Source organism: Oryctolagus cuniculus, chromosome 15, assembly GCF_051225735.1.
Source record: "Oryctolagus cuniculus isolate XC-2025 breed Fujian yellow rabbit chromosome 15, ASM5122573v1, whole genome shotgun sequence".
Classification (NCBI taxonomy): domain Eukaryota; kingdom Metazoa; phylum Chordata; class Mammalia; order Lagomorpha; family Leporidae; genus Oryctolagus; species Oryctolagus cuniculus.
Window position 1 is genome coordinate 46,492,738 of NC_142881.1, and position 25,999 is coordinate 46,518,736.

Sequence of the window (25,999 nt, forward strand, 5' to 3'; positions counted from 1 at the left end):
GAAGTATGAAGCATGACCCCTACCTTACACCTTATATAAAAATCCACTCAAAATGGATTGAAGACCTAAATTTATGACCAGATACCATTAAATTATTAGAGAACATTGGGGATTGAGGAAACTGCAAGAGTTTCGCATAGGTAAAGACTTCATTGAAAAGACTCCAGAAGCACAATCAAAGCCAAAATTCACAAATGGGATTATATCAAGCTGAGAAGCCTCTGCTCTTCAATGGGACGCTTAGCAAATTGAAAAGACAAGCATTGAATGGGAGAACATATTTGCAAACTATGCAACCGACAAATGCTTAATATCCAGAATCTATAAAGAACTCAAGAAACTCGAGAACAACAAAACAAACCATCAGGTTATGAAATGGACAAAGGATTTGAAGAGGCATTTTTAAGAGAGGAAATTCAAGTGGCCAACAGACAAATGAAAAAATGTTCAGGATCACCAGCCATCAGGGAAATGCAAATCAAAACCACAATGAGGTTTCACTTCACCCCATTTAGAATGGCTCTCATATCGAAATCAACAAACAACAAATGCTGGCATGGATGTGGGGGAAAAGGTACCCTAATCCATTGTTGGTGGAAATGTAAAATGGTGTAGCCAACTGTATGGAGAATTCAGGAATCTGAACATACACCTACCATATGAGCCAGCTATCCCACTCCTGGGAATTTACCGAAATGAAAAGAAATTGTGTCAATTGTTAAATCAACAACACGAGTCACTGTGCATGTGCGCTCCATGTAGAACATCTGTCCTTAATGACTTGAACTATGAGAATAAACGGTAAAACTAGTCTTTAAAGAGTAATTTATACTTTGTGTGTCTGTTTGGGTGCAAACTGTTGAAATCTTTGCTTAGTATAGAGTTGATCTCCTGTATATAAAGATAATTGAAAACGAATCTTAATGAAGAATGGGATGGGAGAGGGAGTAGGAGGTGGGATGGTTTGGGGGAGGGAGGGTGGGTATGGGGGGAAGAACCGCTATAATCCAAAAGTTGTACCTATGAAATATATATTAAATAAAAGTTTTCTATAAAAAACACTATCCACAAAAAATAATAAGCAAATGTCTAAAATAGCAATTAATAAAAAGAAAGCGTGATCTGTACCCCCATGTTTACAGCAGCTCAATTCACTATAGCTAAGATGTGGAATCAACCCAGATGTCCATCTGAGGACTGGATATAGAAATTATTTTATATATACACAATGGAATACCATACCATGGTTAAAAAAAAAAAGTGAAATCCTGTTTATAACAAAATGGATACAACTGGAAACCATTAAACATATTGAAATAAGCCAATCCCAAAAAGACAAACACCATCTATTCTCCCTGATCTGTAGTAATATAATATCTAAAAGGTAATCTGTAAGAGTGAAATTGAAACTTTGAGATGCAATGATCTTTAACAGCTCTTGTTTTGACTGTTGAGAAACTGTGTTTTTTTTTTTTTTTCCTTCATACTATTTGTTAAACTCTTTACTTAGTTAGGGTTAATCCTACAAAAGTTAATCCTATAAAGTTAACTGAAAATAGATCCTTGTAAAAAGTAAAAATAAGAATGAGAATAGTAGAGGGAGGAGGAAGAAGGTGGGAGCACGGGTGGGAGGGAGGGTAGAGTAGAAAGTATCACTATGTTCCTGAATCTGTATATATAAAATATGTGAAATTTATATACCTTAAATAAAATTTTAAAAATAAGACAAAAAAGATATTTATGAGGGCACTTCAAAATGTTTGCAGAAAATGGAACCAGAAGATAAAGTTTATTTTGGTGTAAATAAATTTTGAGATCCATGCATATGAAGGATAATTGCCAAGTTGATATGTATAATGTGGAAGAACTACACAGATTTCAAAATTTACTCACATTAAAAATTTTATTTTAAATTCCATTTTCTGCAAAATTTTAGCATTTAACACAAAGTCTAACTAATTTTTCTAAGAATTTTATTAACACATTTACTTTTTTAATTTGTTGAATTTTAAAGGCCTTGTTAGAATGGTATTTTCATGGGATTTTCATTCTCTAATGTTACAATGCCATAGGTGAAATTAAAATGACTTCATGAGTCTAGGCATTGGTCTCAGGAGAGACCAACTGGTACAATAAGTACTGTGCCAAACCAGGAGCAAAGCCAAACTTGTTTATCAACACCCTGCAAGCAAAGATGTGAATCACTAAGATATATATGCCTCACATCAGCCAACTGTTTTCATGCTTCTTTATATCTATGCAAACAATCCAGTGAAATAGTCTTAACAAGTTAATTGATTATATTAATTGCATATATGTATTATCAATGAATACAGAATTAATTCAAATAAATTAATAAATCATTTATGGAATTGAGGTTTAAAGAAGTTAAGGAACTGCTATACAGAATCATTTTTCCTGGTTAAGTACAAATACTAATATTAGTGACATTAGTCAATAATTTTGATAGACTCTAGGAGTGTTTGTTAACTGTAATGTTCCCCAGAAAGGACATGATCCATGGCATCTATTGAAAAAATAATCAATTACGAACATTTGCTTGATAACATAATAGGCTTATTTCTAAATATGATTTGGAGTACTGTATATAGAAAGATGATGAAGAGAAAGATCTGCCATCTGCTGGTTCACTCCCTAAGACAGCCACAATGGCCAAAGCCAGGCCAAAATCAGGAGCTAAGAGCTGCATTCTGATCTCCCACCTTGGTGGCAGGGGCCCAGACACTTGGGCCATCATCTGTTGCTCTTCCTAGGAGCATTAGCAAGGAGCTGAATCAGATGCTAGTGCTGCGGGCAGCAGTTTTACCAACTAGATCACAATGCCGCCCCCAACCACATATTTTAATTGCTTCCTCTCCTCACCTCCCCCTCTTCTAACACCGAGAATAACTAACATAATTTGATTACATAAAGAGTCAACACTCTTAAAAGTAAGCTTCTTGATAACCCAAGTCCTTGGGTCCCGGCACCCACGTGGGAGACCTGGAAAAGGCTCCTGGCTCCAGATTGGCGCAGCTCTGGCCATTGAGGCCCATTGGGGAGTGAACCACTGTATGGAACACCTCTCTCTCTCTCTCTCTCTCTCTCTCTCTCTCTGTGTGTGTGTGTGTGTGTGTGTGTGTGACTCTGACTTGCAAATAAATAAATAAATAAATCTTTAAAATAAAAGGAGGTAAGCTTCTTATGCCAGTTATCACTTGGTGTGGTTTGTGTATAAAGTTCAGTTTCTCTAGATATGTATGAGCCCAGCAGTGAAAGGGGCAGGCGAAGTGGCCTAGAATGTTAAGTTGCTGCTCAGGTTACCCACATCCCAGACCAACTACTCTGGGTCCCAAATACTCTGCTCTAGAGCCAGATCAAGGTCCCTGCCAATATGTTCAGAGAGCAACAGATGATGGCTCAAGTACTAGAGTTCCTGTGACCCACGTGAGAGACCCCAGTGGAGCCCCCCACCCCTGGCTTCAGCTTGGCAAAGCCCCAGGTGTCGTGATCACTTGGGGAGTAAACTAGCAGAGGGAAGATATTGATCTCTCTCTCCCCCTCTCCCAATTGTCATCCCTCACTTTGCCTTTTAAATAAATAAAAAAAGTCTTTAAGAAAACATAGGTATAAAGATCCCAAGAAATATTTGCTTTAAATTACTTACTACTAAGTTTCTCGGGAATTGTGTTTTTCAAAGGTAAGCATAATTCAACCCTGAAAGACATCAAATAACAAATTCAAATTTGTTGACGTTTTTTCATTCGGATATGTTTGCTGGGTTTGTAATGAAAAGTGCATGCATTCAAACTTCCCTTACACAAAACAAACCGTATAACCAAAAGAAAATAGGGATGTATCTGCATAAGTATTCCAATCCCTGGATCTCATTTTTCTTAGGATAAAATAAGAAATCTTCACAGTGTTTTCAGGTGAAAACAAAGAATTCCCAGGATGGGACTCAAGTTTACATCTCAAGCACCAAGAACATTCTCTACTGTTATTTGTTTCATTGAAAAAGTGTACATACATCATCCATCAACCGTAATACTGGGTGCATAACTAAAGGAAATGAAAACAATATGCCAAATGCAGCTGCATCCCCATGCTTATTCCCTTTGGCTGTTCAAACTGCTTCTTCTGTCTCCTCCTTATGGGCTTCATTGTTCTATCAGGCCACTTTGCCTTGTGAGAAACTTCAGATCTTAGCTCAGCATCCTCCCAACCAGAACCTTGTTGACCTGATAGATAAAACCAGGCTCCCTCTTACCTGGTTTTCAGCACTGCAAACATTTCTTCCAAAGTGATTCTTACAGGTTGGCATTTCTATTTATTTGAATGAATTTTTTTCTATTTTTTTTTAAATCTAACATTTGAAATTAAGAGACTAGGAAATACGATACTTTTAATCCTCATTTCTTAAATTATTGTTGCACAACAAATACATCTTAAATAATATTGGATGCTATGCATGTAATAAATATTGACATTTTTATTTTGTTTGGATCTCAGGAACAGAGGTTTAAGATAAAAATTAATCCATAGTATATGGGACATTAGAATCAATGGTTCTACAAGGCTTATGAAATTCCTCACATTTTTACATCCTGGTATTCTCATACCTCTCTCCTGTATCCCTTTTATACCAAAGGGAATCATTATCACGAATTTGTTAGGGTACATTGTGTTACTCTTCAGCAAATCTCTACGCTCCTTCCCACCACATCTTGTCCCATTAATTTGAAGCTAGGCCAAATAACTTGTTTTGCTCAATGGAATGGGACGCACTGGGACACAGGAAAAGTCTACACATGATCAGGTGGTAGAGTATGTTTTCTTATGACTCTGTACTTTGTCAGGTGAAAAGCAGTCCTGGTTAGTAGTCTGGGGTTCCTGAAGGGAGAGACTTGTGGAATAAATATAAATCCAATCTCTAGTCCTAAACCAAGGGCAGGCAACTCACAGTGTTCTCACAGATCCATTAACAAAAATAACAAGCTCCATTATCATGAGCCAGTAACAATTTGGTGTAGTTTACTAAGTGGTATTTTAGTAGGCAAGCAAGATCGATGCTGTTAGGTGCATTTCCAACAAAGCAACATGGATGAGATCACTTTCTTAGTCTCTTCATTTTCACTGAGTGCCAGGTTCATGCACTGCGTTCTTGTTGCTGTGTGTTTATGAAACACTCCTAGGCTAGAAGTTGACAGGATAATTCACACTAGTCATAGCTGTATGGAAAGCCCTTTAATGAGTTAGTGTCCACTATACAGATAATGGCCATAATATTTGGCATAATATTTGGGATTCTTTGTGGCAAAATCAGCTTGGTAATGGCAAGGCATTGGAGGGGAAAGGTTCTGTATTATAACAATTGGCGGAGGAGTCAGGTTTGAAACCAAAGTAGTTGCATTGAATAGCTACAGCGATTCCAACAATTCTCTTTTCAAATAGGAGCCCAAATACAGAAACTCAGCTCTACTATATTTCAAACACACTAAAGAAGCAGAAGAGATATGTAGAGAAAAAATGTCTTTGGACTGATTCAGCAGCCCATGTACCTCCTCATGCCCCTGTACCTAACACTCCCCAAACCTACATGCAGGTTAGTAGGTCACTGGCTTTTATAAACTTTAACAAATGGAAACAAAAAAGGACAAAGATAAAGTAAAGGATCTCAATAGAAGCATATCTCAGAGACATGATAAATGAAAAAAGAATAAACATAGAAACAATGATAGTTAATATTTTGTGAGAATCTGTTACGTGGCAAGCATCTACTGCTTCACAAAAATAAAATCATTTAATCCTCTCAACAACTTTAAAAAGTGAACATAATTTGTATGTGTGTGTACATGTATATGTGTGTTTATGTTGTATATGGTAAGAACATTTAACATGTGAGCTACCCTCTGAACATAATTCTAAGTGTATACTCTATTACAATTAATTATTAGCATAGTACTGTATAATAGATTTCTTGAGTAATAGTACAATTCCCAAATAACCTCATTAAAAATTGACACAGTTTGAATGGACATTTCCTCAAGAAAAACATATGTTCAACAAGTATATGAAAACATATTACTCATTAGTAATAACAAAGAAATGAAAAAGAAAAATCACGTTGAAGTATCACTTCACACCCATCATGATGGTTATTATCAAGTAAACAGGAGAAACAAGAGCTAGTGAGGATGTAAAGAATGTGATACTATACCTGCACGCTACTGGTAGGAGTACGAAATAGCACTGCCACGATAGGAAATTATACAGAGTTTCATCTCAACACATTGAAAATAGAACCTCTATACAATCCAGCAATGCTACTTTTAAGGATATATTCATAAGGTATGGAATCAGGACCTTGAAGAGATAGCTGTTTGCACATTGCAGCATTATTCACAATGTGCACAATGGGAAAAGCAATCTACAAGTTCATTGATGAGTAAAGCAAGTGTATCATAAATGTACAATGGAATACTACTCAGCCTCAAAAACAATGAAACGTGCCATCTGAACAACATACAGTAATCCTCAAAAGATCAAGCTAAGGGAAATACTCCAGTTGTCAAAACTACAGATGAACACACAAAAAATTACAGAACTATATCTCTGATGTAAAATTTCTCAACATAATATAAACAAATCAAATCCAACAGAATAGAAGTTTTGATCCAAGACTTTAATAGCCTGTCATCTTTTTTATGCTTAAGCAAAAGAAAGTTTCACATATGCAGCTAGGAAAATTCAAATGCTAATAATAATGAGATATCACCTCACCCCTATTAGAATGGCTACCATCAAAGTATCAGAGACTGATTAGAATGTGAAGGAATGGAAATTATTATAGACTATTGATAGAAATGTAAATTAGTACATCCACTAGGGAAAACATAAATAGACTATAAATAGAGCTGCCATTTGATCCAGCAATCTCATTAGTATGCATACATTCAAAAGAAATGAAATCATTTATCAAAAAAAACCCCTGCTCCACCATGTTCATTGCAGCATTAGTTGTAATAGCCAAGATATGGAATAAATCCAGGCATCCATCATCAGATGAGTACATAAATAAAATGTGGTAAACATTCATACAATTATTATTATTCACTCAAAACAAATTAAACCTTGTTATTTGAAAACTTGAATGGAGCTGGAGAATATCATGTTAAGTGAAATAAGTCAGACACAGAAGGAAAAATACTACATGTTCTTTTTCATATCTGGAATGTAAAAAACTCAATTAACAGATTGATTACTAGAGGCTTAGATGGATGGAGGAATAAAGGGAGTTTGGATAACAAGTATCAAACAGAGTTAGATCAAATGAATAATTTCTTAGTGTTATTCAACATAGTAGAGTGACTATATTCCATAACAAACTATATATACATATATATATGTAAAACAGCATTTATTTTTATTTATTTATTGGTTAGGCAGAGTTACAGAGATGGAGAAAGGGAGATACCTCTTCCATTTGCTTGTTCACTCTCCAAATGGCCACAACAGTCAGGGATGGGTCAGGCTAAAGCAAGGAGCTTTATCTGGGTTTCTCATGTGGGTGGCAAGCACCTAAGCCATAATCTGCAACTTTCCCAGGTACATTAGCAGAAAGATGGGTCAGAGAACATCCCGCACTTCAATAAGCACTATGATATGGGACGCTAGCTTTGCAAGTGGTGGCTTACTCCACCACACCATAACATTGGTCCCAAACTATTATCTATTTTATGAGCAAACAGACAAAAGCAGTTCCAAGTTTCTAACCATAAAGTAATATAAAGAAGGGGAGATGTTGAATACCCTGATTTGATCAGTGCACACTGTATACATGTATTGAAATGTCACACTGTAGCCCATAAGTACATATAATCATTATTAATTAAAAAAAAAAAACAAAATAAAATGGAGAAAAGATCATAAAGTATACGATTGCAGAAAGAAAAGATGTGACGCCAAGATGATGGCGTGGTAGGTTAAGCTGCTGCTTGTGATGTTGGCATCCCAGATCACAGTGCCAGGTCCAGTCCCACCTGCTCTGCTAATGTGCCTCAGAAAACAGGGGAAGGTGGCTCACGTACTTGGGCCCTTATCACCCAAGGGAAAGACCTGCAGGGAGCTCCACAAAGGAGCTCCTCCTTTGTGGCCATTGGAGCAGAGAACCAGTGCATAGATCTCCTGCTCTTTCTGTCATTCTGCATTTCAAACAATATAAATAAATCTTTAAAAAGGGTAAAGACATGAAAATAAGCTGAGTTGCAACAAAACAAAGAGCCTAAAATTGGGTGGGTGAGAATATGAAGGGAGTGGCATAAATCATTTTATAGGTTTATATATAGAAATAGAAATGAGTTATTGTTATAAATATTTCAACAAAATATAATTAAGATGCCCTAAATATATTTCATTGATAATGCACATATGTAATTTTCACATAAAACATAATAAATATTAAACTGATTGGGCCAAAACAAAATGTAACCCATAAATATAAAATATACTGTGAAATCACTCAGGCACACAAAAAATTGAAAGCACAAGGAAGCACTATCAAGAGCCCAGAGACAAATTTACCAGGAAGGATGCTCATGAGTGTGCAATCAACAGAAACGTGCTCATTATTCAGATTTCATTCTTGCACTTCTGGTAAAATCTTCCACCATTCATTTAGTGCACTTCACTGAATATCCATCCTCATCTACACCACAGCACTAGAAGATTCTCTCCTACCTTCTTGGCCTTTCCAACCCCTGGCTCTTTTCATTCTTAACTCTGATTTATCCCCTAAATCTTTTGTTATGTTTCATTTTTTCTCTTATCTGATGATATATTCTATCTTGGAAAATGCGTAGACTCTCACAGCTTAACCTTCTATTTGGGTCACTCCTGGGAGTATGTCCACATTTCTTTCCTAAGTTCATAGCCTGATATTTTCTGGCTAATCCATCCCCAGTGCTTGAAGTGCAGCCAAATCATCCTGGCATTAGATCAAAGCAGTCAGGGGTGCCTAATATCTACCTCAGGTCCTCACAGTGCTTTAATTTGTGCAAAGGAGACCTTGGCTTCAACTTGCCATTTACTTCCAGCCTCCTCTCAGAGTTAGATAACATAGACTTCTTGGTATGTTGACTCTGTAACTCCTGGAATGAGATAAGCTTCCTGCCAGGGCTGAGAAAGAGAAGGCAGATGGATAGAAATCCTTCTACCTTTATCATTTTACAGATAGCTACACTTAGATGTTTCTAAGTCATTTCAGATTTAAATTGTCTTCAAATCGATGTCATTATTTTCTCTTTAAAATAGTTTTGTTATCTATCTAGATCATTTCTATCAACTCTTTCAACTACATTTCTCCTCCCAGCCAGTAATACATGATTCATTTTTAGGCGTACCCTTATTCTGTCTCTGACCTTGTGCCCAATTTGCTGTCAAGTCTTCTATCTGAATGACACATAAATATTTTCATTTTCTCCATTCCCATTGCTTATCATGTAATTTTAATACTGGAATTAAGGCAATAGCCATCAACTTGTCCCCCGGTCTTTATTAATTATTTCATCCAATGAATACTGAAAATCACAAGGAATTATTAGCTTTGATTTTTGTCACTACCTGCTTGTTTTTTTAGTCACCTTCCATTTTCTATAAAATAAATTTCATGGCACAAACAATATCTGCTACAATTCATGTCTACAAGTGAACTTTAAATACAGTTGTAATATGCTGTTTTAAATAGCTAACATTTATGGAATCAGATCACATTCAAACAATGTTTCAGAAATTCATGAGGATATTTTAAATGCTTTACTATGATATTTAGATATTGTTTCCTTGATAATTTCCTCTATCCTGGCTTAAATGCATCCCCTATATTTTGAGATGTAGAATTCCCATCCAGAGCAGGATCATACTTCGTCAGAACATATCCATTCCCCATTCTTTGAACAACATGTTGATGTCTCTAATGACTTTATCTGGATCTTATCATATCCTTACATTAATTCAACCTGTAATAAACGCATGTGTTAAGAAAGGATTAGGTTCTATCAGACCCTTTTATGTAACTGTATTGCCTAAAAACAGCCATAATTCAATTGTATGGAGAAATTGCAAAGTACATTACAGAAAGACCAATATTAACAGTGGCTTAGATTATAGGCTGTTAAGGCCAAAGATCCAGATCATGACCAATGAAGACACCCTTTCAAAAGTTCTCTATTTCCTCTTCTAAGAAATTCATTTAAGCCACAAGGGAGGTCTCTGGGTCAGCCCCAGAGAAAACGTGTCATACTTCACTCAATTTTTCTGGAAATCTGTTTTGTATTGGGACCTTGTTCCTAGGAGGTTTATCTCCACAAAAAAGAAGCAGAAGCAGTAGAATAGTAAAAATTAAAAAAAGTTAATTGCTGACACTTCATAGGATGTATAAAGGTTAAAACAAGCAGTTTACCCACATTTCCATTTGCTGCACAAGGAGAAAGTCTTGTTAGCTCCGGTAAACATGGGGGTTTTTAAATTTGAAGAGCATCATTTATATCTGAAATATTAATTATAATATTGGTCTCAATGAATATTAACAATATATTTGTTGTTAACAATGTATGTTCCCTGTCATATACCATATGTTATGCAACAATCTATGTACCGAAAAACAAAGCAAATGGCATAGATTTTTAAAACACATAAAACCTGTGGAGGAAAAAGCCTTTTCTAAACATTATTCAAGTCTAGACTTTCTCACAAAACCTTCTCTTTGTACCCACTTACACTTTCAAATTTAATTATAATCCATTGTCATTTGAAAGATCAAGCCCCAGACTACATCATAGTATGCTTTCTTTCTAATTAAGTACTAGAGACCATAGGGATTCAGGCAGGGGCCACATCATCTCAATTTTCACAAGCTGGCATTCACAGTGAAACAGTTCTTGATTATTTCCCTATTTAGCTTTGATGTGAATGAAAAAAAAAAATAAAATACCACGGAGTGCTCCACGGTTAGCAATCATAGCTAGTAGTCGCTGATCTTGAAAACCAGAGTTTCTGCTACACTGCTAGCAATAACCTAAATGGATATAGCATAACAACACAGGCCAGTATGTGGTAGGGATGAAAAATAGATCAGTAGAGAGATACCAAAGGAAAATGGTACTGAAGGTCCACATTATCTGGAGATAAAAATATGATTTAAAAACTCCTGACCCTGAACAATTTTAACTATTGCAGGTGAGGCAAGCAAGTAGCAAGTTATAAGTAAAGGTTATTGTTGCTTTTTACTCCTGCTATTCTGTCTACCAATGGATTGCAGCAGGATGATTACCAGGAGGGTTAAGTGTCTTGAGAAGATGGTCACAATTATCTGGTATTCATGACATCACATTTTAATAGAACACGATGTGCATGACAGGAAAAAAAAAAAAAAATCTGGCCCTCTGTTTCACTCTCCAGAGATCAACAAATGTGCACTTGAATGACTGAAACTACCTAGGAAAATGCTTTGCAAATAATTCCTCAGGTAGCTTGTTGAACTCTGAAAGGTTAATATAAACCTCAAACCTCAACAAAGGGAAAGGAGATATTTCCACTAACAACTTCTGTCTTTTTCTTTCTGTAAATTATTGTTTATCCAAATAGCTGTCAATTAATAGTAATTATCTTACGTTAATTTAAATATATAATTATTCATATGAATATCAATATAAATTACATGTACTTTACATTCTGGGAAAAGTATAGCAAGAATAGTCAGTATCTGATAACTGATTTTAAAGCCCATTATTGACAATCAATAAGATTTTTATGGAGATTGTTTTGATGTGTTCTGTTTTGATTTCATAAATCAATATAAAGGTCTGAAAAACAAATCTTAAATGTAGACAAACTTCTAATAATATATTTCTATGCAAATAGGAGATATGAACAGAATTGTTGATATTAAATATGTTCTAATTGTTGACTTAAACAAAATCTATACAAATTTCTAAACTGGAAAGAAAAGTGTAGCAACAAGTTCTCTCTTTTGAGTTACCTAAGTCTCATTCCATGGAAAAGAGCAAAACATGATGTCTATTTATTCCAATTGTTCCACATACAAAGGCCCACAGAGAATATTATCCTGCCAGGCATTCAACCCCACCTACAATAAGAATCCTTGTATCAGAGTTTTTCCTGCAGTTTTGGAAAGAATCAAAATATGCAAGTGGAAATTACACTTGCAGTTTTGTTTGGTCAAAGTCTGAAGTGCAAAGTCTCTGGCAAGCAGGAAGAAAAACTTGGCAACTTTTAATATCCAAAATAATCTGGAATTCACTGTTAACAACTCCTGAGAGCTATATAATGTCAGTCCTGTCACAACAGCAGAGGAAAAAAGAAGTCCTAACAGCTTTAATCCAGTGGAGGTAGGGTGGAAGGAAATCCCTGAATGATTTCTTTTTTTCTCCCTGTGGAGCACTTTAGTTTTGCACAACATGCATTTTATAATTCTTAATTTATATTCAGCCAAGATGCTCTCTCCAGCTTTCAGACCTTATCCAGTTTCTCTATCTGATTCTTCAGAGGGTTTTGTTGTTATTTTCTAGCTTAAAATGGGTGGTTTTCATTCCATTCAAAAGAAACAAGATGCCTTGAACAAAAGATGAGGCCATCCTCTAAAAATGTAATAGCTATGGCTGGATACTAGAGCTACAGGATATAAGATGGTCAGAAGCTGAGCTAGGTATAAATATGTATCACCTCATTGAATGTTCACAGCAATCAAATCCAGACTAAGGATGGGAGACAGTAAGAAATTTTCCTGGAGTTCCTCATAACTACACGTCTGAGGATCTGGCACATTTTGTCAATCCTGAGAGCACAGACTTAACCAAAAATTCATGCATTTATTAAATTATTAAACAAAATGATTCACTACTAAATCCCAGGCATAGCATTAAATGTGGAAATGCAGCCTGGAATTTCCATTCTGGTTTAGAAGAGAGACCACTAGGTAAAGACACTATTGCAAGAGACACTTAGAGACCTACGTAGAGGAACTGACAGGATCCCTGGCGAATATGGCGCTGTGATGTTGAAATTATTTTCTACTAATAAAATAACATTTATAATAGTAACAGAGTAGGCCTCAGAATCAGCCTTTAAGGCATTCAGATGTGACTGAAAAGCCCACGAGAGTTACTCAGGCATGGAAAGCCAAGACACTCTGGCAAAAAAAAAAAAAAAAAGAAAGAAAAAAGAAAAAACCTAAATGAAAGATCTCTGCGAGTGAGATCCCAGCGGAAAGAACGGCCCATCAAAGAAGGAGGTGCCTTTCTCTGAAGGGAGGAGAGAACTTCCACTTTGAATATGGCCTCGTCTAAATAAGGCTGGAGTTTGTGAACTCAAGAGGCTTCCATAGCCTTGGCAGCTCATTACAAGAGCCTCGGGTGATCACTGACGTCATAAATAAGAGTGTCAATTGTTAAATCAACAAGATTCACTACGCACTTGCTCCCAATGTAGGACCTCTATCCTTAATGTGTTGTACTATGAGAATTAACGGTAAAACAAGTCTTCAAACAGTACTTTATACTCTGTATATCTGTGTAGGTGCAAACTATTAAAATATTTACTATATATAAATATATAGTATAGAGTTGATCTTCTGTATATAAAGATAATTAAAAACGAATCTTAATGAATAATGGGATGCGAGAGGGAGTAGGAGGTGGGATGGTTTGGGGCTGGGAGCACGGGTATGGGGTAGGAGAACATCTATAATCCAAAAATTGTAATTTTGAAATTTATATTTATTAAATAAAAGTTTTCTAAAAAATAGTAACAGAGTAGAAAACACAGCAGATTCATCCTCATAATATTATTTCTGTTTTTATGGCACTGACACAAAATAATAATTGAAAATCTATAATAATTTTTTAAAAAAATATGTAACACAATACTTGCATTCTGAGAAATGTAATGCAATTTTAAAATTTTGACATGTGTGGTTTCTGATTTAGAGATGCAATTTGGAGAAATAATTCAAAAGATCAAATCAGAAAAATTAGACCAGAATACCACCTGTTTCAAGGATCAAAACTGAATCTGGTACTCAGTAACTGAATTTGGTTACTAAATAACCAAAACAAGCACAGTCATTATTCCATTTGAATAATTTGTAACTCCTTTTCATCTATTAAAAAGGCAGCATCATATATAAAATGTTAAAAACTATTACAATATGAACAGGCATTTGTTCTAGCTGTTAGTACACTGACCTCCCTCATTTGAATGCCAAAATTGAATACCCAGCCCTGCTCCTGGCACCGGCTTCTCAACAGTGTGGACTGTGGGAAGTAGCACGATGGCTCAGGTGACTGCACTCATGTCACTCACATGGGAGACCTGGAGTGAGTTCTCAGTTCTTGGCTGCAGTCTTCCCTAGTCTCAGCTATTGTGGGCATTTGGAGAGAGAACTAGTGGATAGGAGTACACAAGCTCAATAACTCCATCTCCTTCTCTGTCTCTCTCTCTCTCTCTCAAAATAAATTTTAAAAAATTATGACAGTACAGAGAATGCAAAACTAATAACTTTTCCCAAAGAAATGTGAAATCCTCACCTGGTAAATTTCTATAAAAGAGATTCTGGGCATAAAACAGTATCGTCTCTCTAGACAAATATTATGCATGAATTAATTTATAGAACAGGCAACAAACCAAGACAATTCTCTCTCAGTGATAGATATGACCAGAATATCAAGCTAGGTAGGGAAGGCATGGGTGCAGAGGTGAAGTAAGGATTTTATAACCTGTACTAAAACTTTGGGGTCAGTCCCAAATGGCTGAAATACAGTGCTACTTTTACTCTCTCATTAAAACCATTAAACTTAACATGTCTAAATTTGGCAACAATGCAAATTTTTTTGAAATTTAAGTTAAAACACTGTTTTTTGTTTGTTTGTTTGTTTGTTTGTTTTACAGGCAGAGTGGACAGTGAGAGAGAGAGACAGAGAGAAAGGTCTTCCTCTGCCATTGGTTCACCCTCCAATGGCCGCCACGGCTGGTGTGCTGTGGCCTGTGCACCGCACTGATCCAAAGGCAGGAGCCAGGAGTCAGGTGCTTCTCCTGGTCTCCCATGGGGTGCAGGGCCCAAGCACTTGGGCCATCCTCCACTGCACTCCCTGGCCACAGCAGAGAGCTGGCCTGGAAGAGGGGCAACTGGGACAGAATCCAGTGCCCCGACCGGAAGTAGAACCCAGTGTGCCGGCGCCGCAAGGCAGAGGATTAGCTTAGTGAGCCGCGGCGCTGGCAACACTGTGTTTTTAAGAGACATTTGATAGTGTTATAATTTTAAGTTACAGTTCTGCCTTTCCTAGAAGTTTACCAGTTTATATTTTTAATCTGTTTTATTTGCTTGAGAAATATGAAAGGAACAGACAGAGAGGGACAGATAGATAAAGAGTGAGAGACATAAAGAGTGTTCTCATCCTCCACTTCACTCCTTAAGTGCCCGCAACAGCAGTGTCTTGGTCAGGGCAAAGGCAGGGGGCCAAGAACAAAATCCAGGGCTACCCCGCTGGAAGCAAGAACCCAACTCCTCGAGCAATCACCACTGCCTCCCAGGGCCTGCAGTGGCAGGAGTGGGGATTCAAATGCAGGTGTTCTGAAATGGACAATGGGGGTCTAAAATGCTACACAAAATACCTACTCCTGTCAGTTTTTTGACCACAGAAACTGGTTAGCACAATGACCGGTATGTAGTTGATGCTCCAAACATGTGTCAAATAGAAATGAATAGGTGTTTCTTTTCTTTTTTTTTGAATCAAATTCTTTTTTTTTTTTGTTTTTGTTTTTTCTTTTTTTTTAACTTTTATTTAATGAATATAAATTTCCAAAGTACGGCTTATGGATTACAATGGCTTCCCCCCAATAACGTCCCTCCCACCCGCATCCCTCCCCTTTCCCACTCCCTCTCCCCTTCCATTCACATCAAGATTCATTTTCGATTCTCTTTATATACAGAAGATCAGTTTAGCATACATTAAGTAAAGAATTCAAAAGTTTGCTCCCACACAGAAACATAAAGTGAAAAATAATAGATGATTTTTTTAAATGATGATGAAATCAGATCAGACCTATTGTCATGTTTAATCCCAGTGAGAGTCAAGTTGGGAATTGATAATTTCTTCTTTTTTTTTTTTTTTTTTTTTTTTACAGAAGATCAGTTTAGTATACATTAAGTAAATATTTGAACAGTTTGCACCCCCATAGAAACACAAAGTGAAAAATACTGTTTGAGTACTCGTTATAGCATTAAGTCTCAATGTACAGCACATTAAGGACAAAGATCCTACATGAGGAGTAAGTGCACAGTGACTCCTGTTGTTGACTTTACAAATTGACACTCCTGTTTATGGCATCAGTAATCTCCCTATGCACCAGTCATGAGTTTCCAAGGCTATGGAAGTCCCTTGAGTTCTCCGACTCTTATTTTGTTTAGACAAGGTCATAGTCAAAGTGGAGGTTCTCTCCTCCCTTCAGAGAAAGGTACCTCCTTCTTTGATGGTCCATACTTTCTGCTGGGATCTCACTCACAGGGATCTTTCATTTAGGTTTTTTTTTTCCCCCAGAGTGTCTTGGCTTTCCATGCCTGAAATACTCTCATGGGCTTTTCAGCCAGTTCAGAATGCCTTTAGGGCTGATTCTGAGGCCAGAGTGCTGTTTAGGACATCTGCCATTCTATGAGTCTGCTGAGTATCTTGCTCCCCATGTTGGATCACTCTCCCCTTTATTTATTCTATCGGTTAGTATTAGCAGGTACTAGACTTGTTTATGTGCTTCCTTTGACTCTTAGTCCATCTTGCCTCCTCCTCCCTGAATGGGTGTTTCTAATTTCAAAATACATAAGCCTACGATAGTTTACTCAGAAAAAACAGATGAACCACCCATTTCACATTCATCATCTCTATTAGTGTATTTAAGGCTATAAAAATTTATCCATTATATTTCCCAAGATGTAATAAATCAGTTTCAAAGACATTTTAACACATAAGAAAAGGAGCTTCTGAGTTAAAGGTCATTGCTTTCATGTTAACATTATTATTTTTCAAGACCTTATAGTCACAATAGACTTTATATGAGCTTGTCACAATTGGTGCTGCAAAATGTTATGGCTGCCATCACCTTTTATTAAAGAAAAAAAATTATCAAATTGTTATTTATATTAGTGATAGAAAAACATTTCTGAATCACTCATGCCCTTCAGAGTTTTCATTTTTCTATTTTCTTACTTTTTGAAAAGATTCATTTAATATTTTCATTGATTTTTTTCTAGAATCCATCAGACAATGCTGTAGCATGAGCTCACTCAAATACTTAAATCTGCAGCATTCAGCCCTTATTAGAATAAAGAATAAGTATTTCAAAAGCAAGCTAGGTATTTCTAGAAGACATTTTTATATAGTTACTACTTTCATATGTTATTTTAAATACATTAAGAAGTCATCATTAAGGACCATTTACTACATTTCTGCTATAATATTCTGGTGGAAACTCTTTCATGAGAGGTAATCTGGGATATCTCAAAAGAATTGAAAGTTCTGAATGATAAAGTAATCTACAAAATAAGTTCTGAGTAAGATTTTACCTTATCCAAATTAATACATTCAATATAAATTCTATGAGTATGGTAGTTTGCTAACAAAATCATCTTATATGTATAAAATGGAAAATACGCGATTCTAAAGCTATCCAGATTAAACTAAGCTTACACTTCTCAGTAAAGCACCTAAAATGTGATTCCAAATGTAGACAAATCTTTCCACATCTATCTACCATGTACTGTACATGAATTGTGAACTCCAATAAAAGAAAAGCATACCCTTAATTGCCCAGGGTCACTAAGAACCATATGAAGCATGTTCTGTACCTGTGGGTGCCATAGACAAGTGGACAAAACATGGTGGAAGGGAACGGTGTCTTGGGAACTGGATCAATTGTCAGTGTTAAAGATCTTCCTCACTAGAATGATGGGTATTCAATGCTTTCTACTTACAGGAGGGTCTGCGTCTTCAGCATAAACCGTTGTGATAGGTGTTCCCTTAACCGCATCTGGGGCCACCATGCCTTTGTAGATTCGCTTACTAAACACAGGAGGATAATCATTCATGTCCTGCAAAACACAATTAGGAGTTTCAGTTAAAGCAGGGGAGGAACGCAGTGACTAGATGAACTCCTTGACTTCAGATCACTCGATTCATTTTCCACTGTCAGCCTTCCATCTTCTCAATGCCATTACATTCATTGTGGATGGTCACCTCAGAGGAAATTGGTAGAGCTTCTACGCATTATGAGTGTGTGCAGTATCAACCAAAGGCCATTTCACAGGAGTAAGCAGTCTGACAAACCAAAAATGCACCTGCGAGAGACTGAAGTGAGGCTTGAAATTTTCTCTCAGTTGTTTCTAAAGATATGATAGAATATCTTAACCTTTGAAGGCAAGAAAAACAAACTTCTTAAAATATGCCATTCTACAAGAAAAGGTTCAAAAGACAGTTTTTATTTGCTTTGTTTTTCTTGCTTTTCAAAAGAGATCTTTGTATGCTTCTGTAGCAATTGCCAGTTATTTTGTATAATTAGCATAGTTTTATGATTAGAGCATTTCAGATCCAAACTGTGAAGTATCCTTTGATATCATTTCACATATTTAGAGACATGTTAAATAATCAAAGAATACCCTGTAGAATACTACAGTAACTGCCTTTAAGAATAGATGCACTGGAAAGTTCTCTCCTTTTTAATTCTATCAGTTAGTATTAGCAGACACTAGTTTGTTTATGTGATCTCTTTGACTCTTAATCCTATCATTATGATCATTTATAAACTGAAACTGATCACTTTGACTAGTGAGATGGCATTGGTACATGCTACCTTGATGCAATTGAATTGGAATCCCCAAACACATTTCTAACTCTACCGTTTGGGGGAAGTCCGATTGAGCATGTGCCAACTGTACATCTCCTCCCTCTCTTATTCCCACTCTTACATTTAACAGGGATCACTCTTCACTTAAATTTAAACACCTAAGAATAATTGTGTGTTAATTAAATAGTTCATCCAATAGTATTAAGTAGAACATAAAAAATACTAAAATGGATAAAGTATTACATTGTACATCAACAGGACAAGGGCTGATCAAGTCACTGTTTCTCATAGTGTCCATTTCACTTCAACAGGTTTCCTCCTTGGTGCTCGGTTAGTTGTCACAGATCAGGGAGAAGATACGATATTTGTCCCTTTGGGACTGGCTTATTTCATTCAGTATGATGTTTTCCAGATTCCTCTATTTTGTTTAAAATGACTGGATTTCCTTTTTTTTTCTGCTGTATAGTATTCTATAGAGTACATGTCCCATAATTTCTTTATCCAGTCTACTGTTGATGGGCATTTAGGTCGATTCCTGGTCTTAGCTATTGTGAATTGAGCTGCAATAAACATTAAGGTGCAGGCAGCTCTTTTGTTGCCAATTTAATTTCCTTTGGGTAAATTCCAAGGAGTGGGATGGCTGGGTTGTATGGTAGGGTTATATTCAGGTTTCTGAGGAATCTCCAGACTGACTTCCATAGTGGCTTTACCAGTTTGCATTCCCACCAACAGTGGGTTAGGGTCCCATTTCACCCACATCCTCACCAGCATCTGTTGTTGGTAGATTTCTGTATGTGAGCCATTATGACTGGGGTGAGGTGAAACCTCATTGTGGTTTTGACATGGGAAGTGGGATACACAACAGACTCATAGAATGGCAGATATCCTAAACAGTGCTCTGGCCTCAGAATCAGCACTTAAGACATTCAGATCTGGCTAAAAAGTCCATGAGAGTATTTCAGACATGGAAACCCAAGACATCTGGCAAAAAAATGACCTAAATGAAAGATCTCTGTGAGTGAGATCCCAGCAGAAAGTATGGACCATCAAAGAAGGAGGTACCATTCTCTGAAGGGAGGAGAGAACTTCCATTTTGACTATGGCCTTGTCTAAGTAAAATCAGAGTTGGCGAACTCAGAAGGCTCCCATAGCCTTGGCAACTCATGACAAGAGCCTTGGGTGATTACTGATGCCATAAATAAGAGTGACAATTGTTAAATCAACAACAGGAGTCACTGTGCACTTACTCCCCATGTAGGATCTCTGTCGTTAAAGTGTCATATGATGTGAATTAATGCTATAACTAGTACTCAAACAGTACTTTACACTTTGTGTTTCTGTATGGATGCAAACTGTTGAAATATTTACTTAATATATACTAAATTGATCTTCTGTATATAAAGAGAATTGAAAATGAATCTTGATGTGAATGGGATGGGAGAAGGAGCATGAGATGGGAGGGTTGCGGGTGGGACAGAAGTTATTGGGGGGGGGGAGCCACTGTAATCCAAAAGCTGTACTTTGGAAATTTATATTTAATAAATAAAAGTTACAAAAAGAATAGATGCACTTATAGATAAGATAGTTAACTTGTTTAAGAACTTTCTCAAAGTGATTTATACACATTTCCACAACTTTTGATATATGTAGATTGTGACTCACTAAATATTTATCAAAACTGTATTCCCTTTCACGATCCAGTGAAAGGTGTTTGGGATACTACGCTAACTCAAGAAAAAGATATAAACCAATGTTTCCTTCTATAAAAACCAAACAAACCAACTCCACCAAAACAGTCCTTTCATTCATGTTACTTAGCTACTATTGGATTGGCAACAATACTGATCCACAGGTTAATCACTTTGCCTAAATCAATCTACCTTTGGCAGAGCTAAATAATAAATCAAGCCCCATGACAATAGGATCATTTTTAAAAAAGCATTTTGCCATTACTGGAGAATTACATGCCTTTATTTCTCAATATCAATTGCTTAATATCCTAGCTTATTTTTTAAATGATCATTAAACTCTGCAGTATTAGGGTTCTTGGGGTCAAGCATATTGGGACACAAAGTCAAATTTGTTACTTATCTATTCTTCCTTGCAAACAACAGTTTTTCTCATTTGCTATTTGAAAATAAAATATTCTACATAATCTTTGTTCAGACACATTAATATTCCCATGCAACAGAAATTGGTGATACAGATGTTAAGTGATTATATACTTCTCCTGTTGCAAAGAGGTCAGAATCATTATCTATTGCAAACAAACACAGCTTCCTTTTATGTTCAAAATTGAGTTGACTACTGAGTTGTGAATATGAATAAACTTGCAGCCTCTAATAAGAAACAGGAAGATTAGTACTATAAGCAAAACTGAAAAGTAAAGTATAATTCCCTCTGTTTTGGCATATAGAATCCACAACCTCTTCTATGAATGAGACCTCTATTATACACCATGAACTTCAGAATCTGAACAAATGACAAATACAGGAAGCATTAGTTCTCTATAATGAGGGGTGGGCAGGGTATTGATTTTGAGGTTGCAGTCAGGGGCAAACATGTAAATCATTGATCCTTTCAAGAGTGTCAGTTATTTTTTATGAGAGGATCTTGTATTAAAGGAGTGGAAATTGTTTTGCATCCCTAAGTTATAATTTCTAATGATTCAAAAAGAAGCCAAACATCAGAGTTTTGAGACATGCGTTTCCAAAGCTCAGCATTCAATAGGTTCCTAGGAATTTTCTTCTTTGTACTCCTTTCCAGGAGATAGTTAAAACAGTAATATTTTTAAATTTTGATTCTCAGAGACCAAAGTCCCTTTCCAGTTCCACCAACACAGTTGCTTACATTGAGTATAGCGACCTTTATTTTGGAGGATAATATTCACAAGAGTCACCTTCTAAATCAACACACAATGGTTGTTTTTATAATCTGGCCAAAAAAAATTGATTAGATACAATCCTAAGGCTGTAAATAAATGGAGATCATTAAAAGAATTGGGATCGTCCCCTTGCATTTGTTGGCCACTGATGGTCTGAAGAATAAATCAATGCAGTTATTGTAGCGGTATTTCTTTTTATGACACATGGTACATATTTTTGAGTTACAACCTTTCACTGTGGTTAGGATCTGCAGCCAGTTGTACACAGCTCTTCCTCAATGCATTATTTAGATGAGAAAATTTATTGAAGTGCAATGCCAACAAGCATAATCAATAGTTTGTAATATTTTGCTTCAAGGACACCTAAATGAAAATGTCCACAAATCTGCTTTTGTATAAATATTCTATTTTGTAATGAATTAAGGAAAAGCTCTTCTCCAAAACCATGCCTTTTCTATTGCCTAATCTTCCACTAGAGGGTAGTATTGGCAAAAAGAAACACTTCCTGTTTTGTTCCTGTGTTAACACTTTTTTCATTAAAACCTTAAGAGTTTGCATCTTGTGATTATCATTTTTGTCAGCCTGAACAAAAATTAGTTCCTTATGTTTCTTGACGATTTTGAATGGTTCCCCACCATTCAAATAACACCATGATTTTCTTAAAAAAAGAAATTATTTTACTACGAAAGCTTGCAATTTGTTTTCATGTATCAAGCGAATAAAATTATACCTGAAGGTAATTAGCTAGCTGGGAGAAAACACGAGTTTTATTTATTTATTTTCCAAATTAAAGTATACAAAAACACAGAAAGTACTACTTTGGCAGATGACAAAGTAGATTTAAGAGACTGTTTTAATGAGCCAGGAAAGGAGATAGAAACATTCTCATATGTTTGTAAATTAAAAATAAGTTTTAGTTTTGAAAAAAAAAAACAAGATAATAATTTTTTTCTTAAATCACAGGTAAAGCGTTTCCTTCCGCATAGGAGACTTTGCTTCAAGATAGAAGGGCACCATCAGAGTGCAGCTTGGTTATCTTGCAAAAACGGATGACAGTGCAGCTAGCACCAGCACTCACCTTTAACGTGTACCCTATGAGGACACACAGTGGGTGTGAGCCAGCAGCTGCTATGCCTTCAGTTGTGTCAACAGTCCCGTCCAGCCCTGACAGTACGAATATCTAGCCTGCCCTGGACCTGCCCTGCACATCTAGCCTGCCCTGGATCCGCCCTGCACATCTAGCCTGCCCTGTACTCCAAAGGCCTTCAAACCTTATTGAGCTGATGATACCTATGCTTCCCAGAGAGAGCCTACTCGTGCAGTTAATTCTGTCTGTTCTATTTTCTAATTTGTTCTATTTTCCACTCCCAAATTCCCTCTCTTTACAGTCCTAACTAGTTGCTCCTATTGTTGGCCTTCTGCTGTTTCTCTCTTGATTTCTCCTGTTGTCGTCTTATATTACTTGTTTCTATCCCTTGTCTTGGGTCTTATCACATTTCCAGTGAAACAAATGTTTTTCTGTTTTGCATGGGTCTCTCTTAAATTCAGTTATTAAATTCCCTCACTTTATGTAAGTTTTATTTATGTACATATTTGAAAAAATCAAAACCTGCACTTAATGTTTCTTTTGTAGCTGCCTAAATTTTGTATTTTTTTTTGAAATTTCTGAGTTTGAAGCTCTTCTAAGTTATTGGCAGCTGCATATTATCCTTGACGTAGATTTAATGGAAATCGTGCTTTGCTACAAATAGCATCTCACAACATCACAAACATCAAGTTCTTACTGTGCATCAGACAATATCTGAGATACAAAGATATGGCTACAAATAGAAAAGACATGAAGTCTGCTGATACTGAGCTTATAGTTTACTTTGAAACACAAAATTAAATAATTTCAGTTATGACAAATGTTAGCAAAGAAGCACAAATATATGAGAATGTACAGCAAGGAATTTAACCCAAGATGTACTCTAGTTTCCTGATCACTCATGCACTATTACACATACTCACACATAAGTACATCCTTAATATATGTGAATAAATTAGAGGGGGGAGCAGGCATTTGATGCAATAGTTAAGATTCCACTTGGGATGCCAACATCCCATATCAAAGTGTCTGGGTTTGAGTGCTGGACTCACTCTGATTCCAGCTCCCTGCTGTTGCCTACCTTGGAAGACAGCAGGTGATGCCTCAAGTACTTGAATCCCTGCAACCTATGTGAGAGACCTGGTTTGAGTACTGGGCTCCTCGCTTCAGCCTAGTCTAGACCTGCCTGTTTTGGGTATTTGAGGAGTGCACCAGCAGATGGAGGATCTATGTCTCTTTGTCCCTCTTTCCCTTTCAAATCAATAAACATCAAAAAGTAGTTTTAAAGATTATTTATTAGAAAGGCAGAGTTACACAGAGAGGTCTTCCATCTGCTGGTTCACTCTCCAAATGTTCTCAATAACTAGGTCTGGGCCAGGCTGAAGCCAGAACCAGAAGCTTCTTCCAGGTCTCCCAAGTAGGTGCATGAGCCCAAGCACTTGGGCCATCTTCCACTGCTTCCCCAGGCCATTAGCAGGGAGTTGGACTGGATGTAGAGCAGCCACGACATGAACCAGTGCTACTTATAGGATGTCAGCATTGCAGGCAGTGGCTTTACCCACCATGCCACAACTCCGTCCCCAATAATTTTTAAAAATAAAAAAAATATAAATTACAGAAGGACAATACTGTGCAAAGTGAACAAACACTGTGAGTTAACCTATCATTCCATTGCAGTTTCTTTGTGTTGGGGTGGTAATGTGTAAATGAGATTTGATACATTTTTAATTTTTTTCTTGAGCTGTGACAGTATCATCAGTTAGAATATGTGATTATTCTGAGGATAATATTTGAGCAAGCTATATATAACAATATAAACTTACTTTAGAACTTTCCAACGGTCATAATTGTGTGTGAGTGTGTGTGTGTGTGTGCACGCAAGCCCATGTGTTTTAAGTTTTAGTTTCACTGTATGGCAGGCATTTGCTAAACACATAAACTGTATCATTCAAACTAATGTGCCTAATTTTACACATTGGCTATTATTTCTGTTGTTATTCTTCCTGTTTTAAATAGAAAGAAACTGAAGCTGAGAGACATTAAGTTGCTCAAGACTGTCAAGCCAGAAGGGAGAGAGATCTGACTCAATTCTGGTGTGCCTTCTCCTACACTCATGATCCTGACATTTGGAGGTGAGGAGAAAGGGGCCTGGGATCACCAACGTCAGATGCTGCGATTCCACTTTAAAAATTAATAGATAACTTTTTAAACAACTATGTGAAAAACTATTTTTAAATTAAAAAATGTTGCAGCTAATTACTATAATTTATCTTAGTAACCTAGTGGGCTTTCAAACATTTCATAAAGCCAATCTATCTCTCTGAAGATAATTTCATACTTACTTATAGTATAGTTTTTGCTAAAAATGGAGAGATGCTGCAGTTGAATTTTACATTTAACATAGCATCCAATTCAAACTTTAAGCCAGAATTAGTTATTTTCATAAGAACTAAGATTTTCTCAAATGGCAATCTGAAAAATTAGTCCTATCAGAGGCTTCACAAATGAAACAAGCCCATGATCATCAGTATTCCTAAGATTATAGAAAATTAAATTTTTTATTGAGATTCACAGTACACAATAGCATATTAAGACTCACATAAAGGCTTCCAATATAGAAATTTATATTTATGTAGCCCAATGTTTCCTAAATTTATTTGTCTATAACTTTTTTGGTATATAAAACAAATACTAGTATATTTAGAAAACAGTGCTCTATAAAATATCTCCTGCCATACCTGATTCTAATTATTGAAGGCACACTTATTGCTATTTGGAATATTATGCACTGTCAGCTAATTAACATTTTTAGAAAATATATAGAAGATTCCAATACACCAAGAATGTTCCCCAGTGTGTAGCAGCCAATTCATCCATGACAGTAGATCCTGTTGGGAAATGGTAGCTGTGCTTAGCAATAAATGTTATCAGTAGCTATTATCACACCCACTGCCCCCTGAAAGGCAGTTCAACTATGGAGACTTGTGTCAGTAGAAAGTCTCATCTCATGTGCTTTGGCAATCAGGGGCAAATGTGGTAATCAAGGACACTTAAAAGGACTTAATTATATACATTAGTAAGATACCTTCTACTAACTATCAGAAAGAAGCATGTGACATTTA

At 36.3% G+C, this 25,999-nt stretch overlaps 1 protein-coding gene across 5 annotated transcripts in view; it reads right to left on the bottom strand.

Moving 5' to 3' along the window:
* Positions 1 to 25,999, bottom strand: part of PCDH15 (protocadherin related 15) — a 1,661,037-nt gene that overhangs the window by 178,928 nt on the left and 1,456,110 nt on the right. For all 5 annotated transcript variants that reach the window (XM_089314076.1, XM_089314072.1, XM_089314075.1 and 2 more), the window contains one exon: positions 18,038 to 18,154. In XM_089314076.1, the coding sequence (XP_089170202.1) occupies positions 18,038 to 18,154 (117 nt within the window). The remainder of the gene's footprint in view (positions 1 to 18,037; positions 18,155 to 25,999) is intronic.